This window comes from Aptenodytes patagonicus, chromosome 1 (assembly GCF_965638725.1).
Source record: "Aptenodytes patagonicus chromosome 1, bAptPat1.pri.cur, whole genome shotgun sequence".
NCBI classification, from domain to species: domain Eukaryota; kingdom Metazoa; phylum Chordata; class Aves; order Sphenisciformes; family Spheniscidae; genus Aptenodytes; species Aptenodytes patagonicus.
Window position 1 is genome coordinate 56899760 of NC_134949.1, and position 16697 is coordinate 56916456.

Below are 16697 nucleotides of genomic sequence, written 5' to 3' on the forward strand. Positions count from 1 at the left end.
GGCGGCTGAGGCTCAGCCTTCGGGGGTGCAGGTGGCCGCCAGCCACCCGTGACCCAGACAGGCACCTGGGTGGCCCCGCGGACGGTCATCTCCACGGCTGTCCTTCCCCAGGGCAGCACGCAACCCCCGCCTTGCACCACTCGCGGCGCCGGCTCGCGTAACGGTTCTCCCGGCCGCTACGGCGGGCGAGCCCTGCCCGCCCGGCCCGGACGGACGGAGCCCTCGAACGCCCCGCGGTACGGGACGGGGGCGGCCGAGCCGGGAGAGGCCGCCGCCGCCGCCGCCGCGGCGACTACAACTCCCGGCAGCCCCCGCGCCGCGCCCGTCACCGCCCCTCCGCGCACACCCCCTTCGGCTCACTGGCTGAGGCAGCGCACCAATTCGAAGGCGCCGCCGGGCCCGGCCAGCCAATGGGAAGGCTGTTGCTAACACGCCGCAGTTATTTTTAGCACGGCCACCGCTCGCGCACCTTGCGGGTCTCTCGCCTCCGCCGGGCCGGCCCGGCCCTCCGCTGAAGGCGGAGGCGCACAGGCTTGCGGTAAAAAAATAGTCCCCGGGTTCTGCGCCGAGGGGCGGGGAGCGCGGCGCCGCCGGGGCTGAGGCGCCCTCCCCGCCTCGGGGTGCTGGGGCACGGGGCGGTAGGGGAGGTTGTGCCTGCTCCTGCCCTCCCTGGGGTGACACCGGCAGGCCTCGCTTGGCCTCGGGCCTGTTGTCCCCTGAGGAGACGGGCCTCCAGCCCCCCGGCCTACCCGCCCGTGCCTGGCCCCCTCGTGTCACGGGGCCGGGGGTCCCGAGGGGTTTGCAGTGAGGGAGGGAGCCGGGGTTGCCGGTTCTCCTCGCGCCCTTCTGGGCGCCTCGCACTCCAACTCTCCCGCCCGCGCCGTTAGCGGGGCTTGGGGGTTCCAGCACAGGAGTTCCTGAAGACTGGGGCTGTGCGGGGGCTCGTCCCCTCGGGAGCCCGGATTCCCCAGGGCCCCCCCCCCTCGCCCCGGGGCCGGTCCTGCCGCGGAGCCGGGGCCTGACGGCACCAGCCCCCCACCTGCCTGCTGTGGCGGCTGCTGCCAAGCACCCGTCGTGCGCGGAGGCGGGGAAAATGCCGTCCGGTTCCTTCCCTCCCCGCTCCCGTTGGATCCCCTCGCCGTGCCCCCCCCGCCTCAGGCTAAGCCGCTTGGGGAAATCCTCAGGTCAATCCTCATCCCCGCTAAAGCCCCTGGCGCCCAGAGTCGGGGCAATCTCCGGTGCCACGCGGCTGGCAGCGCCCCCCGCCGCGGCCGCTGCACCGGCAGCGGGGGGAGAAGAAGGGAATTAAACCGGCCCCCGGCCCCGGGGCGCTGCGGACGGCGGGGCCGAGCGGGCGGCGAGGGGAGGGGGAAGTAGTCCCGGCCCGCCCTCCGCGGCCGCATCACGCTGGGCGGGAGCGCGGATCCTTGCGCGGGGTTGCTAAGGGTGAAAGTTTGCCGTGAGTTGGCTCACTTGGGGCCAGGGCGCGGGCGGCTCCGGGCCGGCGGGGCGAGGAGAGGCGGCGGCGGCGACACAGGCACCGGCACCTGCACCCCCACCTCCGGGCGTCCTGCACCACCTCCGGCCCGCGCCGCAGCCCCCGGGCCCGCCCCGCGGAGGAACCGCACCACCGGGGATAAGGCGAGGGAGGGGACGGGACGGGGCAGAGACCCGCACGCACCGCCTGGGCTCCGCCGGCAGCGTCTACGGCCCCCGACAGCCGCCACCAGCCGCCGGCCCTGGAGCCGAGGACGAAGTAAGTGGGGCCGGGGCTGCTTCCCTCCTCCCCCCCCCCCGCCCCCCTTCTCGGGCCGCGTCCACCCAGCCCGCATCCCCTTTGTGGGCTCGGCCTGAGGGGCCTCATCGTCCCCCTCCCCGCCCGCGGGAGGTAATTTATCCGTCCGTGGAGCGACCGTGCGGCTGCCGGTCCCCGGGGGGGGGATTAATGGGGCTCGGTGTGTGTGTGTGTGAAAGTCATTGGGTCGGTGACGCTTTGCAATGCCCCAGTTCACCATTTTGTTCGGTCCCCCACCCCCACCCTGGTGGGGGGACGGGCGCGGGGTGCGGCTCAGCCCCAGCAGCCCCGAAAAGGGCAGGCTGGGCCCGGGGGCGGCGGGCACTCTGGGCTGCTGGGGGGGGGGGGGGGGGTCGCCGGGGTGTCTCCCTTCCCGCACGGTGGATCCAGCCCCCGCAGGCTCCGGGGGGGAGAAGCCCGGCGACAACAAAGGCGCTGCTGGGGCCGGGCTGGGCTGGGTGCCGCCGACCCCTCTCCCGGCGAAGGGGCCCTGCCTCACCCGTGAAGGCGGGGGGGGGGGGGTGGGGGGCGGGCCCGGCCGAGGTGTCCTTCGCGGTCGCGGCTGCCCCTGGGAAGGGGTCGTGTGTCTGCGGGGGAACGTCAGGCCTGGGTTTCCTTCGGGGAAAGGTGTCGGGGGGGGTGCTGCACCACCCCCCCACCCCACCCCGATCCTCCAGGCCTCGGGGGCCGCCGCGGTGCTCCGCCGGGTGTGTGGGGCCAGGAGCTCGCCCTTGGGAGGGGGAGGAGGAGGAGGGGCACCTTTCCCCCCCTCCGTCGAAGGGCTTTTTTGGGGACCTTGTTTGCGACCCCGCCTGCCCCACCGGGGGGACGGGAACGGGCAGCGGGGGGGGGGGGAGAACGACGGGGACGGACACGGGACTTGTGGCCTCCTGGGCTCCGTCCCGCAGCCGTGGGGCGGGCGGAGGCTGCTGTGGGGTGGGGACGCGCCTCCCCGTCCCTGCCGAGAGGGAGGGGAAGGGAAGAAGGGGGCGGCTGCCCGGCGGTCCCGAGCGCCGGGCCGCGGGGCGTGTTCCCCGCCGTGGGCAGCGCCGGGGCGGGCGGGCCGCCAGGGCGCATGTGCCGTGGAAAATTTTGTGCCCTGCCCCGCCGAGCAAAGCGCCGGGCCGGGCCGGCCGCGGGGCGCGATGGGAGGCGTAGTTCGGGGGCGAAGTAGGTCGCGGGGTGGGGGTGGGGGGTAGGGGGCGAGGACTACAACTCCCAGGGTGCCCCGCGGCAGCGGGGTGGGGGAGAGAGGGAGGCTGTCCGGCCGGGTCACCAGAAATGGCCGCTCTCCCGGGGAGGGGGCGGCCGGCCGCCTGCCTCGGGTGCGTCCCCGCAGGGCCGCTCGCCTCGAGTGAGGGGAGCCCCTCCGCCGCCCGTGGGTGGGATTGGGGGGAGGCTGGAAAGGGGGCCCTTGTTCCGGACGGGTGTGGGCTGCTGCGGGACCACAGGTCGTCGTGGCAGCCGTCTTTTAAAGTCACTGGAAATGCCGCTGGTGAAGGTGGGGCGGCAGCCAGCCGGTTCCCGGGGCCAGACCTCTCTCAGGAGCTTGGAGGGGTACTCGCAAGGTCACCCGCCGTGTTTGCGTAGCGAGGAGGAGAGGGCATCGTTCCCGTGTTTGCTCTCCTCTGATGCAAATGATTATTTGGCCTCTCTCCTTCAGCACGTCGGTGTGCTGACAAACGGCGGGCCCGAGGGGGCTCCTACATTCCCTCCGCAGAGCAGAGGAACAGCCCTTTGTTCCCTGCCGGCACCTCGATGTTCTGCCCATGGTACAGTAAGCCTTTACTTTGGAAATGCCGGCAATGTGGGCAAGCCTCTCTTTATGGAAGACCTGTCAGAATACCTTTTACAATTGATATTTAGTTGTCTCCTGTCTTGGAGCCATGCTGCTTCAGCTGGGTTTTTTTCTTTTATTTATTTTATTACTATGTTACCACATTTTGGTGCAGTAAGAAAGAGATTGAGGGTTTCCTACTGGAGCACATCTTACCATGTCAACAACCTGAGGAGTCAGTGGCATCTCTGACTTCTTGTGCCTTCTGCAAGTATCAGCAATAGGCAGCTACCTTGGCAGCTGTTGGTATTATTAGGCTAATTAACTCAATCTTTTTCATAGTCAAGGTACAGAATGTTCCTCTTTTAGGAAGGGGGAGTACTTCTTAAAAGAAAAAAAGTGGCAGTGATTTATAATTGTATCTCCTCGCTGTCTTCTGCAGAAGGTTGATGAGGATGTGGGCTCCTCAAAGTATATTGAGGCATTTGTGTTGCAAGTAGGGTGGTAACAAATTTCGGCCTTTGCTCCTTTCCCAATCTGTAATTTCTGATTTCTTAATAGATTTTGGATCTGGATTAGAATTTATCACACAAGATTAAAAGATTTACAAACTGGCTGTTCTCATCCTGCTTAATTTGCTGGGATCCCAAGCTCTCCTCTCTCCCTTGGATGCCTCAAAGCCAAAGGAGTGAGGGGGCTCCGTGTAATCCCCCCTTGAGGTAGTATGGGCTGTATAAGCTCTTGTTAACACTTAGGTGTACTCTTTCAGGGGTTTTGCTTCGTGCCGTTTTCTCTGGAAAAGGCTCCGTCTCCATGCTGAGACTCTTGCCTTCTGAAAATGGCTTCTCCTCGCTGTTCTCCGAAAAACTGGTTGCTTATTTCTTTGGTGTTCATCTGTTCTTATTTGAACTTGGTCAGGTCTCAGTGACCTACCAAAAGTTGTTACACTACAGTAATTCCATAAAGCAGGTTTTAAAGGCAAGACTTCTTTCCCTCTTTTCCATCCCCTCATTCCTGTGTTTTCTCTTGTTGCTGAGTCAAACCCAAAGGGGATTCCTTCCAGAACTGACCACCTTGTTGGTGGACTTGAGGTGTGGGACCTGCTTCTGGTTACCATCATCCTGAAGCCAAGCCTCTCTGAACTCAAGACTGGTACAGAAAAAGCATAGAATCTGTACTCCCTTTTCTTTGTAATAAAGCCTCAAAATACTTGAGGGTTTCTTTAAAATTTACTTAATCTTTCTTGTCCGCTAAACTAGACCAAGCAAACAAGTCTGGTCAGTTTTTTCTTCCTCCTGACCTAGGCCAGCATGGATACCTGGCTGTGCTGCTGGGACTCCCGGTTTTTCAGGGGAGTGCTGACACCGTATGTTTGTACTCCATCCCCACCCCCAAATAATTGGCACGCGTCGTAAACATTGGCTTGAGTGCTGCATGAGAGCATCCCCAAAGCCCATTTTAGGAAGGTGGTTGAACATGGTATGTCTGTTTGAGCAAGGTGAGGGCAGCTGAAGACAGAGCAGCCTCTGACTAAGCTGCCAATTAAAAACTGGATATTCTGCTTCCCCCTGGAGAGGCGTGGAGGCTACTGGAAGTGTGCTTCCTCTTAAAATATCTGTGGGATTCATTTTCTTTGGATGGGTGACAGTGCAGTGCTGACCTACCTGTTTTGTTTTTTTTTTTTTGTATCCAGATGAACATTGTTTGCAAATCTGTGAATAATGGGAGAGTTGAGTGTTGTGGTTTTGCATTGTGCTTTTGTGGGTTCTCTCCATTTCAGAGACTTCCTCATGAGGGAGTGAGGGAGGAAGGATTACTTCAGTCTTTGGCGAGCAATTTCAGTTTTTATTAAGTAGGTACCTGGTCCTGGCAGAGCTCATCTTCCGTCTGCACAGGGATAAGTGATGTGAACTGTATTGGACAGGCTGTTGGCACGTGTGTGTTTTGTGACCCCGTGCATGTTTCCTACACCCCTCTTCTCCCCCCAGCTGAATTAAACTGGGATTTTAGGCTTGTAGCTAGGCAGAGCCTCAACTGGGTGCACTTAATAAGGTATGCACCTGCCAGTCAAAGGGGATAGTAAACACGAGCTGGCAGCTGGTGCCTCAGCACCCTCCCTTGCTTCTTCTCGTCCCTTCTGCGCTTGTGCCAGCAGGACGTGGCACCCGGCACGACCACCCGGCCTCCCAGAGGAGAGGCTGGCTCTGCCGTCCTGAGTGCGAGCGGGTCTCTGCACAAGCTGCTGAGCGAGTCACGAGGTAGTGTGCTTATGTTCTGGAGAGGCTGGTGCAGGTGAGCCGTGTTGGAAGCAGCTGAGTTGCCAGGGTATAGAGAGGCATGTTAGATGTGCTGAAATAGCTCTGCCAGAGCAGACAGTTGGCCTGCCGGGTTTCAGCAGCGGTACTTGGCAGCGAGGTGAGTATAATGTACGTGCCTGTGTGCGGGTAGTAGCTACACCCTTACTTCTGTAGAGGAGCAGGGAGAATCCTCCCTACCAGCATTTCTCTGTTTTGAGGGCCAGTAGATTGGGGTGACTCTCCTAGAGAGCATCATTGCTTTGTTAGCATTTGTGCAAACTGCTCATTCTGCTTTTGTTAATGAAAAAGCATGGCTGTTCATCTCAACAGGTGGAGGGTTGTTGTGTTCTCTCATCTTCATCCATTCTTTTCTCTCTTTCCCTAGGTCTGTTTGGAGCCAAATCTTGTCTATGCGTGTGTCATTTTGTCTCTTTTAATACACTGCCCTGACTTGCTTGCTGCGAAGGGAGTATGCATCTGGAGATCAAAGTTGCTCTTAACTTCATTATCTCATACCTGTACAACAAGCTTCCTCGGAGGCGGGCAGACCTGTTCGGTGAGGAGCTAGAGCGCCTGCTGAAGAAGAAATATGAGGGTCACTGGTACCCGGAGAAGCCTCTGAAGGGATCTGGCTATCGCTGTGTTCATATAGGGGAGACGGTGGATCCGGTGGTGGAGCTGGCGGCCAAGCGGAGCGGGCTGGCCGTGGAGGATGTGCGTGCTAATGTGCCGGAAGAGCTGAGTGTCTGGATTGATCCTTTTGAGGTTTCCTACCAGATCGGCGAGAAGGGCTCTGTTAAGGTCCTCTACCTGGATGACAGCGAGGGCTGCAGTGCCGCGGAGCTGGACAAAGAAATCAAGAGCAGCTTCAACCCCGACGCCCAGGTATTTGTCCCCATCGGCAGCCAGGACAACTCGCTGTCCAACTCTCCGTCCCCCTCCTTCGGCCAGTCGCCTAGCCCCACCTTCATCCCTCGCTCTGCCCAGCCCATCACTTTCACCACTGCCACTTTTGCTGCCACAAAGTTTGGCTCTACCAAGATGAAGAAGGGCGGAGGAGCCGGAGGAGGGGGCGGTGGAGCAGGGGCTGGGCAGCAGCCGAGGATGGTCAGGTCTCCCACCACCAACCTGCTGAAGCACAAGGGCCTCTCCCTGTCTATGCACTCTCTGAACTTCGTCGGGAGCGCTGGGAGCCAAGCCCCGCAGTCACAGCTCTCCCCCAACGCCAAGGAGTTCGTTTACAGCGGCGGGTCGCCGGGAGCCAGCAGTCTCTTCTTTGATGGCGTTGCCAGTGAGAACCAGGCCAGCAGCATCCCGCCGACATCGCAGTTCAACACCGGCACGGGTGGTACCTTTGATATGGCTCAGGTCTTCGGTGGCAGCACCAACAGCCTCTTTTTGGAGAAGTCTCCTTTCGTGGAAGGACTCAGCTACAACCTGAATGCCATGCAGTATCCCAGCCAGTCGTTCCAGCCTGTCGTCCTGGCCAACTGAACACAAGGGAGGAGAGTATTTTGGGGTGGGGAGGGAGGGGGGGGAAACAAGAACAAAACAAACAACAAAGAGGGAGAGAAAAGAAAAATAGAAATATACAGAAAATACTCAAATCTTATAAATATAGCTTCTTGGGAAAAGAGAGAGCCCAGTGTTGTTGCGCTGTGCTGGCAACGCTCCTGAAGCACTGACTTGTTTTTTAACTCAGTCCCTGTGCTTTTTTCCTACTCACTTTTTTACTCCTTAAATGAGTCTTGGGATTTTTTCGGTTTGTGTTTCCCCTTCCCCCACCCCAGCCCAGGACTGGTGCAAACATAGGTCACAATGCTCCTGATTCCCTGCACACACACCCCCAGCGCTGGACACAGGGTCCTTCCACCTGGGGTGTAGGGACGTTGTCTTTGTACCACCTCGCTGGAGGAGGGACAGGGAGAGGATGAGTCAGTGTCGGTGGAGATACACACACTCTTGTTGCCTGCTAGCCAGAAATGGGTGGATGGGCTTGCTTTTCTGTTACAGCTCTGCGTGTAGACGGAGAGCATCTACTGTGCCCACGGGCGTAGGCCGTTGTGCTGCTGTTGCTCCAGGCTCTCCAGCCCGGGCTGGCGTCAGCTGTTCTGTCTGTGTGCTGAAAAGCACTAACTCTTCTCCTTGACCGCCTCCCAGCACGTAGCAGGGAGGGCAGAGCTTTACTGTGAAATGGCTTCTTCCTGCTCCCTTCCTCATCTGCACTTCCAGCCACGGCTGCAGGAGAACAGCGCTGTGAACTGAGTGACTCTGGTTATCGTCCCCCTCTGCACGTGAGCGAGGGGGCCTTTCCATGCCCTCCCCAGGGCCGGCCGGTCGGTCCGGGTGACAGCCCCATGGTGTAGAAACACCACCCGCCTGTCCCTGAGGCTGGGGGAGGTGGTGCTGAGCCAGGCGGCCCCACTTGGATCCTGCCCCCTCTTCCCGGATGTTCTCCTTGGTGACAGGGGCCAGCATCCACCTGCGGTCATCTGGGGCGGCTTCCTGGGTCTGAGTTCTCATTCCCTGCTGTGAATTCATCTTCTTGTCTCTGAGAGAGAATTCCTTCTTTTTTAGTTAGAGAGGCAGCACTACTTCTGAGGAAGAGAAAGGGCTATGTTGTTGAAGCTGCTCTCTTGAGTGGTAGTGTAAGGGTTTGTGCTTTCAGCCAGGTATACACCTGACTAAATCCCCTCCCCTGCCCTTCTGGAGGAGCGGGACGAGGTGGCTGATCTGGTGTAGAAGGGAAGCACCTAGTGTAAACTGATTGTTCCAGCCAGATCACGTCAGCGCGGATGGTGGCAGGCTTAGAGCAGAGCGTGGATGGGCGCTCTGAAGGCAAGTGGCTGTCCCAGCATGTGAATGTACGGTGCCTCCCTGCCGCCGGACGGCATCTGGGAACGCCCCTGCGGCTTTCCCTGGGACGATGTGCTGCAGTCGGGCTGTAGTGGCTTTTCAGCTAGGTCGCTTCTGTCAGGGACTCCAAAACCCACCTTGACAGGAAGCCGAAGGAGGGCTGCTTCTTGCCCAGGCAGGGCGGAGGCTCTCTAGGTGGGAAGATGATCTCCTTGGAGGCTGTTGTGGGAGTATGGAAGCGTGCAAAGAGGAGAGAGATGGAGATGATGAGACTCCAGTCTTTGAAGTTCTCAGTTTAAAAGAAAAATAAGCTTTTTGCTGCCTCCCAAACTTGAGGTTTGGTTTTCTTTTTAATGATGTCTCTGGAGCACCCTCTGAAACCCACTTCTGTATCTGTTGAACCAAGGTGCTCTTTCAAGACATCCCTGTTTCGGGGGAGATGGGCTTGAACTCATGCTTTTCCCGCTCCCTTCCCTCAAGCTGAGATGAAGGCACTCCAGCCCTCTTGTAGTTGTGTTGCCAATGAGCCTTTGGAGAGGTCACGGGCTGTCCCAGGGAGACTGCCGCTGCCCGGAGCTCTTTAAGGAGAGTTTCCAGCGCACCCTTCCCCTCGCTGGGTGACTGGGGGAGGCACGGTCCCGACCTCACGCCCAGCATGGGTTCCCAAGCAGGCTGCTTGCCATCGAGCGATGACCAACACGGCGGGTGGGCGAGGAGAGTGGAGCCCAGCTAGCCTTCCCCCAAACGGGCACCCGCAGCCTCAACCCTGCAGGTTTCCAGACTGGGACAAGTCGCTGAGGAACGGCCAAGCTGTTGGGTTTCCCTTTTTTCTTCTTTTTGAACCCCCCACTTACGGACATTACACTGCCACCCCGTCCTTCTCCCCGGGAGTGTGCTGCTGAGTGCCAGCCCACTTGCCGCACTGGACTGAGGGGTGCTCAGCCCGCGATCGCGGGACCCGATCCAGTTGCCCCTCACTGTCCCCCGCATCTGGCAAAGCCACCTGTGAGCTGCTGCTGCGGGACGGCGTGCTCTCCTCCGGCACGGGGAGGGAGGGAGGGAGGGAGGGGAGAGGTGGGGATGCCCCCCGGCCACCTGCTAATGTGTGTGAAGCTTTGATGCCGCTTTGCCCTGCCACACGTATTATACCTGCTTTAAAAATAGTGGTGTGAGTGGAAGGAGGAAAAGAGGAGGGACCAACCTCTTTGTATCTTAAAAGGAAAAAAGCGTGCTTCAGAAACGTTCCTCCAAGGTCAGGCAGCAATGGAAACTAACGGCCTTTTCGGGTCTTTTCTAGTCTTGGATGTAGGCGTTCAGCTTCAATTTTATTTTTTAAAAACCTGCACTAATTTACCTGGTTTCTTAGGAAGAGAAGAGAGAAATTTTTTTTTAACTTTTATTTTTTATGGGTTTGTGTTCTTTTTGTTGATGTCCGTTTGTATTGAATAATTTGCTACATTTGTAAAATGTAAGAGGTATATATAATATATGTATATTTCTAACGTAAAAAAAACTGTAATTTTTTTCTTTTCAAGATTTTTTCTTAAAAAGAGGAGAGAAAAAAATATTTTTTCAGGAAAAAAACTTTAAAAAAAAAAGAAGTGGTGAAGATTCCTTTCTCCCCACTCAGCCTCCCTCCTTTCCCTCCCGCCCCTCTCCGAGGAGTGAATCGACAGTTGCCTTGTGGGAGAGAATGTGTGGAAGAGGACAGAAGTCTGTATGTCTCCGAGCGGAGGGTTTCCGTGTGTGCTCTGCTTGGGTTTCTTTCTGAGAAGGGGGCTACTGAGAGGGGGAACCAGGGGGTTGCTGTCTTTTTTTTTTTCTTTTTTTTTTTTTTCTTTAGCGAAGGAGGAATACAATCAGAGTTTTGTATTCAGAATGTTGTGCAATATTTTGGAACAGGACATTGGTGTGTCTAGAGATTTAGTTAAAAACAAAAAAAACAAAAAGGTTGATCAAATCTGTACAGTTTCTATTGTTCCAGATTTTTTAAGTTTGTATTAAAAGCATGATATAATAACCGGTTGTCGTGTGGTGTGTGCTCAGTGGGGAGAGAACACGCCTGTTCCCGGGCAAGGAGGGACATGGCCGCCTTCCCTGCTGGCCTTCGGATGAAGTGGTGCTTGGCGTCTTCCTCTCGCAGGCAAGGTTGCTGGTTTGTGGTGCGCTCGGCGGAGGTTTTGTTGCGTTAGGAATAGCCCGGTGATGCCCAGGCTTGTGCAACACGGCGAGGGCAGCTGTCTCCCCGACCTCTCGCGCTGCCACGAATAGCAGCGGCATAGGAAAAAGTGGCAGTGTGCCTTCCCAGGTCCTGCTGTGATTCGGCTCCCTGGGGTGGGGGGGGGAGAGCTGGCTCTCCTCCCCAGGGGAGAGGAGGGAGCGGGGCGCTTTGCCTTTGGCGCGTGGTGCCTCGGGGGCCTTCAGTCAATCTGCGGCAGCTCGCCAGGGCTCTTGCCCGCAGCCATCACCTGCGGGACCGGGCTGGGATCCGTCTGGTGTCATTGCACGGGGTAGATGAAGCCTTCCCGGGCAGTGCTTTCTGCAGACGGGGTGCTGTTGGTGGGTTGATTTTCCCTCCCCTCTGCGCAAACCAGTTTGGGTTTATCCTGGGGCATCTGGGGTACTTGCTAAAGCAAAGGAAGCCTCAAGGTGTGCGGGCATGCCATGCCCTCCCTACTGTGAATGCTCATCCAAGGTGACTTCTCATAGCAGGGTGGGCTTGAGGCTGGATGTGAGAACAAGCAGTGATGATGAAGGTCTGATTTTGTTCCTCTTTCCTTTCTAACCTCTCATTGCTCAGCTTTAATCAGAATTTCTGTCGGAGGGAGCTGCTCCTTTTTAGCAAAACGAGATGAGATGGCCCCTCTATGCTGAGGAAGATGCTGAAATGCCTGTCCCACCCCAGGTGTGCCGCATGGCTGTGTGACCCAGCTTCCCCAGTCCCACTGTGCTCCTGCTGCCTCCTGCTCGAGAGGTGGCTCGCAGCTCCCCCCACCGCCTCCTTAAAAAGCTGTTGAAGGGAGTTGTTCTGAATGTACTTGAGGAAACCAAACGTGGAGCTGGTACTGGCTGCTGGCTCCCACTAGCATCCTTACCTGTGGCACCTCAGCCCCTCTAGCCTTTCTTCCTGGAAGAGCTCGCGCTGCTTTGCCCTTGGCTTTGCAAGCCCCGGGAGCTGGGCTGCTGCTCGTGCCTGCTGCGTGCCATGTGACTGTCACACTCTGCTAAGCAACTAAACTATTTTTTCCCCTTTGTGTCTCAAACCCCTTGTAATCATTTATCTAAAAGCATGCACAAATGCTTACCCTTAGACATGTTTCTGGAAATGGAAAATCGAGGGCGAGTATGTGCCTTCCTGATCCTTGCCCTGCATTTGCTCGGCCGTGACGCAGGGAGGCACGGAGCCTTTCCCTTTTTGGGCACAGGTACGCCGAGCAGTAGGGCCTGGAGTTAGTTTACAGCTGATAGCTGCGCAGCCTGGGCAGGGATTAGAGAAAAGGCTTAGCAGAGCCTCGTTCCTCGTGAGGTATTTGCCCCTGTGCTGCCCCAGGGAGCCTGAAGGGTGTGGGGAGGTGAAACGCCCACCTGGAAGCAGTGTGCAGGGATGGGGATCTGCCCTCTGACAGCTTTCAGAGAGGAAAGGAGGTGCCGGAGCCCGGTGCTCGGCCGGTGCAGGGTGGTGCCTGGGTGTGAGAATATTTGCTGGGTGTTTGGGCAGTGACTGGAGTTGGTCCCCAAATAGGGTGCTCCAGCAAGGCACGGCAACAAGATGGGACTTGTCTCCTGAAACCTCCAAAGCGAGGGGTGTGGGGGTGTTGTTTAGACACTCGTCACAGGGGACTCCCGTTATTAAGAAGGAAACTTGCAACTTGAGTCACTGAGCGGGCGGGCTCCCACCTGAAAGGAGGAGACAGCTTGGGTAGAAAATGCCACGCTTCAGCCTTGGGCTTGCAGCAGTTTCTGACACGAATCGGGCTGTTCTGGGAGAGGGAGGGGGCTGGCGCCCGGAGGAAAGCCTTATGCAAGCGTGAAAAGCCATCTGTAAGGCAGCTGTGCCCTGGACTGCGTTTTAAATACAGGACCAGCAAAACAGCCCAAGTTTGCTCCTGCAGGAAAGTGTCTCCCGCTGCCCCGGAGCCTCCCGGAGACTTGGGGTTATTGGGGTTGAATAACACATGGCGCAGGCACTGCCGACAGCGGGTGCCTCCCCATGCCCCGGTACTTGCCGACATGCCAGGACCGAGAGGTGGAAAAACACCGCTGGGGGGGGGCCAGGACCCGCCGAGTCCTTGGCGTCCCCGAGGAGCGCTCCTGCCAACACCACCTGCTCCCTGCTCACATGGCTGCAGCCCCAGGCGCTGCCCACGGCCCCGGCGGGTACAAGGGGCGAGGCTGACGCCACGGTTGCAGAGGGACAGCCAGGTCTTCCCACCCCTCGTGCATCCTCTGCCAGAACGCAGGCACCAGCCCAGAGGCAGGCTGTGGCCAAGGTTAGCCGCCTCCCAAACCTTCTGCTTTTTCCTTCGGTTTCTATGGCTGGGCTCCAATTCAAACACGGCCGGGAACACGCTCATCCCAGCCCTTGCAGAGCTGTTCTTCCACTGTCCCCCCTGCCGCCGCCGCCTGTGTCGTCACCTCCAGAAACCTGGTCTGCTTTTTATAAAGCTGCTAAAGAGCGAAGCTTTCACCCCCCGGCCTCGGTGAAGGCTAAGCCCCGGCCAGCACACATGGAGCTTTTGAGTCGTACCGGTGAAGGGCCAATTTGCGTGACGGCAAATTTGTGTGTGGCCATTGCCAGTGGCAAAAGTGACTCCGGCATGGTAAGTTCGAGTGCCACATGATTTTTTTTTTCCCCAAGAAGCCCTCAAAGGCACGGCAGCAGATTAGGAAAAGGAGATCTCTGCGAAGGAGGTTCAGGGTCAAATTTTGCTGCTTTGCCTTGAGGAGGGGCAGGGAATGGTGCAGGTGGAGGCGTGGGGGAACTCGCTCCCTCTTCACCGAACGCCGAGGAGGCAAGTGTGGTTCCCGTATTATTCTGCAGTTGTTGAGACCTAGTTGAGGGGTTTTTTTGCTTATTTTTGTTGGCCTCGCGCAGCCTGCCGCACTGCCGGCGCAGCCTGACTGCTGAAGGAAGCAGATCCCTGGGAGGGAGCGTGTTCCTCCCACTTGGCAGGGTGTTTCCACCAAGGACAAAGTTTTCCTTTGAGTGAATCAGCCAGAAATTGCTTGCAGAAGGTGCAGCTGGGGCCTTCATCAGAAAAAAAAACAAACCCAAAATAATCCACACAAGGTGATGTGTAGGGAGGGCAACGGGCAATGTTTCTGCAGCAGGACACGCTTCTTCCGTGGGCCTCACTTCACCCACAGAGCTCGGCGAATTCACACAAGGGCCAAGTCCAGCTTCCCTCAGCAACAGGTGCTTTTGCATTCCTGATCTTCCTGCGGTCAGGTTCTGCGTCAACACGTGCTGCTCCGGGCTCCTGCAGAGGCCTGAGCGACGTCACAGCAGGCCCTGGGCACCCTTCCAAAATCTACTGAGGTTGCCCTCCGTCCCTGCCTCTGCCCAGCATCGCTGTGCGGTGCCCGGCTGCAGCCAGGAGGACGCACCAGTGTCACCCATGGAGCCTGCCAAAGCGGCGGCGCTCACACAATGCATGGGGCAAGCATGGGGCCATGGACACGCAAGAAAACTGGGTGGAACTGAAGAAATTTCATCTGCTGGGGGAGTGCTGGGGTTTGCATCCTGGGGGGGACAGACTGGCAGCACAGCGGAGAATGCGCGAGAAAGGAGCAACAGAGATGTCTGAAAGACCACAAACATGAGCCAGGGAAGGACTGAGGAGCAGAGGGAAGGAGGACAGCACCCTGGGGACATCCGAGGTGTTTACACACAGGTGCAAACGTCGCAGGGAGGCGAGGGAGGCTGGAACTCCCCTCTTCTCTTCACCCCCCAGTGAAATGGTGCGTGTTCCTGGTGACCCAACATGGGCGGCAGCTGCATAGGCCTCCTTCCCGGCTGGCACAGCCCAGCGTAACCTCCCCATCCCTGCCTGGCTCCCTGCTTGTCACAGTCTCACGCACAATCGTCCTTCGACTCTCCCTCTGGGCTGGTCCTGACACTGTGGTTCCCCTCTCGGGACATGGCCAGCTCTTGCAGGGCACCTGTGAGTCACAGTGCTGTCATTGCCTCCAGCACAGACGTGGAGACGCCGAGGCTCGGGGAGGGGCCACGGCTTCACCACGCTTGCGGGGAGCACGAGCGCCGGGGCCGGCACCCATCAGTCTCTCCTGCCACCTCACGCTGACCCTGCCAGCGCTGGGAGCTACCCTGAGTGGGAAAAATGATGCAGAGGGACGGGATGGAGACACACCGGGGGAGGACAGCTTATCCCTTGCAGCCACGCCATTGCCAGCCATCCACCGAGGAAGGGAAAAGACCTGACAAACCCAGACAAAAACAGGATCCAACAAAATAAACCCAGAAAGGGCACAGGTGGGCTGTGATGCTCTGAGGCAGAGCCGAAGGTGCCCAGTGCTGACGAGGAAAGCAGTCTCGCTGCGTAAGCAGTCACCGTTGGATAGGGCATTGAATTCTATAATCTACAGCCTAAGTGCTAACACATCAGCACGGGGAACTGCAAATTGCTGATTTTTGGAAACATAAGCAAAGAAACTTTCCTATATTCCAGATTATAAATCACAGCACAGATCAAATGTATTAAAACCACACAAGAGAGACCTCACTTGGTCCTTCAAACTAGAAACTTGGCCATTGAGACTAACTGGTCAATACAAAGCCAGCTAAGAAAGATTATTTTATTCCGATGAGACTTTATTTTTAATCTTGGAGTTATTCTCTTCTCCAAAGGCACAGTGCTTTTTGAAAAATACTGTTTTCCTCCATGGAGATACTTGTTCTGGGAATTTTTTTGACCAACCAGTGCACATAAGTAGAAGCCTTCCCAAAGTCAATGGTTACAGAGTGGGGACTACAATAGCTCCATAGCAAGCAGAGAATAATACAGCATCTAACCAGCATGTACTCCATCAAAGTCATATTAGACCAGTATTTATTGCAGGAGAAAGCCACTGACCACATCTCTTTGTCGTACAGATATTCAGCACACAGACAACATCACAGCTGAGGAGATTTTGCTACTTTATATTTTTAAGAAAAAACTCCAGGCTTCCCAATGTGCACCTTAAAATGCTATGAAAGGACCTGTGTCCATCCAACCTTGGCCCCAGTGTTTTACATCGTGGGGTGCCTGAGACCGAAGTCCTGACTCCTCTGAGTGCACAGAGTAGCTGCTAAGAGCTGCTGCGGGGACCGGTGGGTCTTCCAGCAGCACCCGATTGATCTCTGCCCCCTGTCACTGAGCTTCCCTGGAAAGCAGGATGAACTGGTTGAACGAGGTCGTCTGAGGACCACAACACTAATCTGCAAAGCATTACTAGGAAGTGGAGGTCTGTGTTAGTAACTGTGTGCTGACCCTTCCCTTGCCTGGCCGGTAGAGCTTCATAGTCCAGAGTCGGTTGGGGCTGGACATCTTCCTTTAACATACCTGGAGTGTCACGCAAAATTGTGCAAGTGTCTTACCCGGAGCTGCTCTCCCCATGTAGGGGTGCAAGAGCTGGTGCTGCCCATTGCCATGAGGAAGCCACAAAAGCAAGACCACAGCACCCCACTGGAGAAGCCCATGTCACCTCAGTGGTGCAGCAAAGCTTCCCGCGAAAAGTTGAAGGTGCATTTCGGCTTCCACAGCCTGTGAGGTAAAAGGAGGGGGGTGTCTCTGTGCCTGGTTGAAAAACCCCACTGATTTTATCCAGTATGACCTCAACAGAATTGGGTACAGGAAGCTGGCTATGATCTCACAAAAAAAACCTCCCCAGGTATTTTTCTGTGATACAACTCTGTTGAGGAAGGTACGATTAGCAAGGGGACCCCCATTTACTTCACTGTCTTTAATTT

The 16697-nt window shown here is 57.3% G+C and overlaps 1 protein-coding gene across 1 annotated transcript; it reads left to right on the top strand.

Moving 5' to 3' along the window:
- The first annotated feature begins 1504 nt into the window (after positions 1–1504).
- On the top strand, positions 1505–9789 carry TOB2 (transducer of ERBB2, 2). The gene is made up of 2 exons (XM_076337022.1): positions 1505–1756; positions 6255–9789. The coding sequence occupies exon 2, from the start codon at positions 6341–6343 to the stop codon at positions 7361–7363; it is 1023 nt and encodes a 340-aa protein (XP_076193137.1). The 5' UTR covers positions 1505–1756; positions 6255–6340; the 3' UTR covers positions 7364–9789.
- Positions 9790–16697: the final 6908 nt, after the last annotated feature.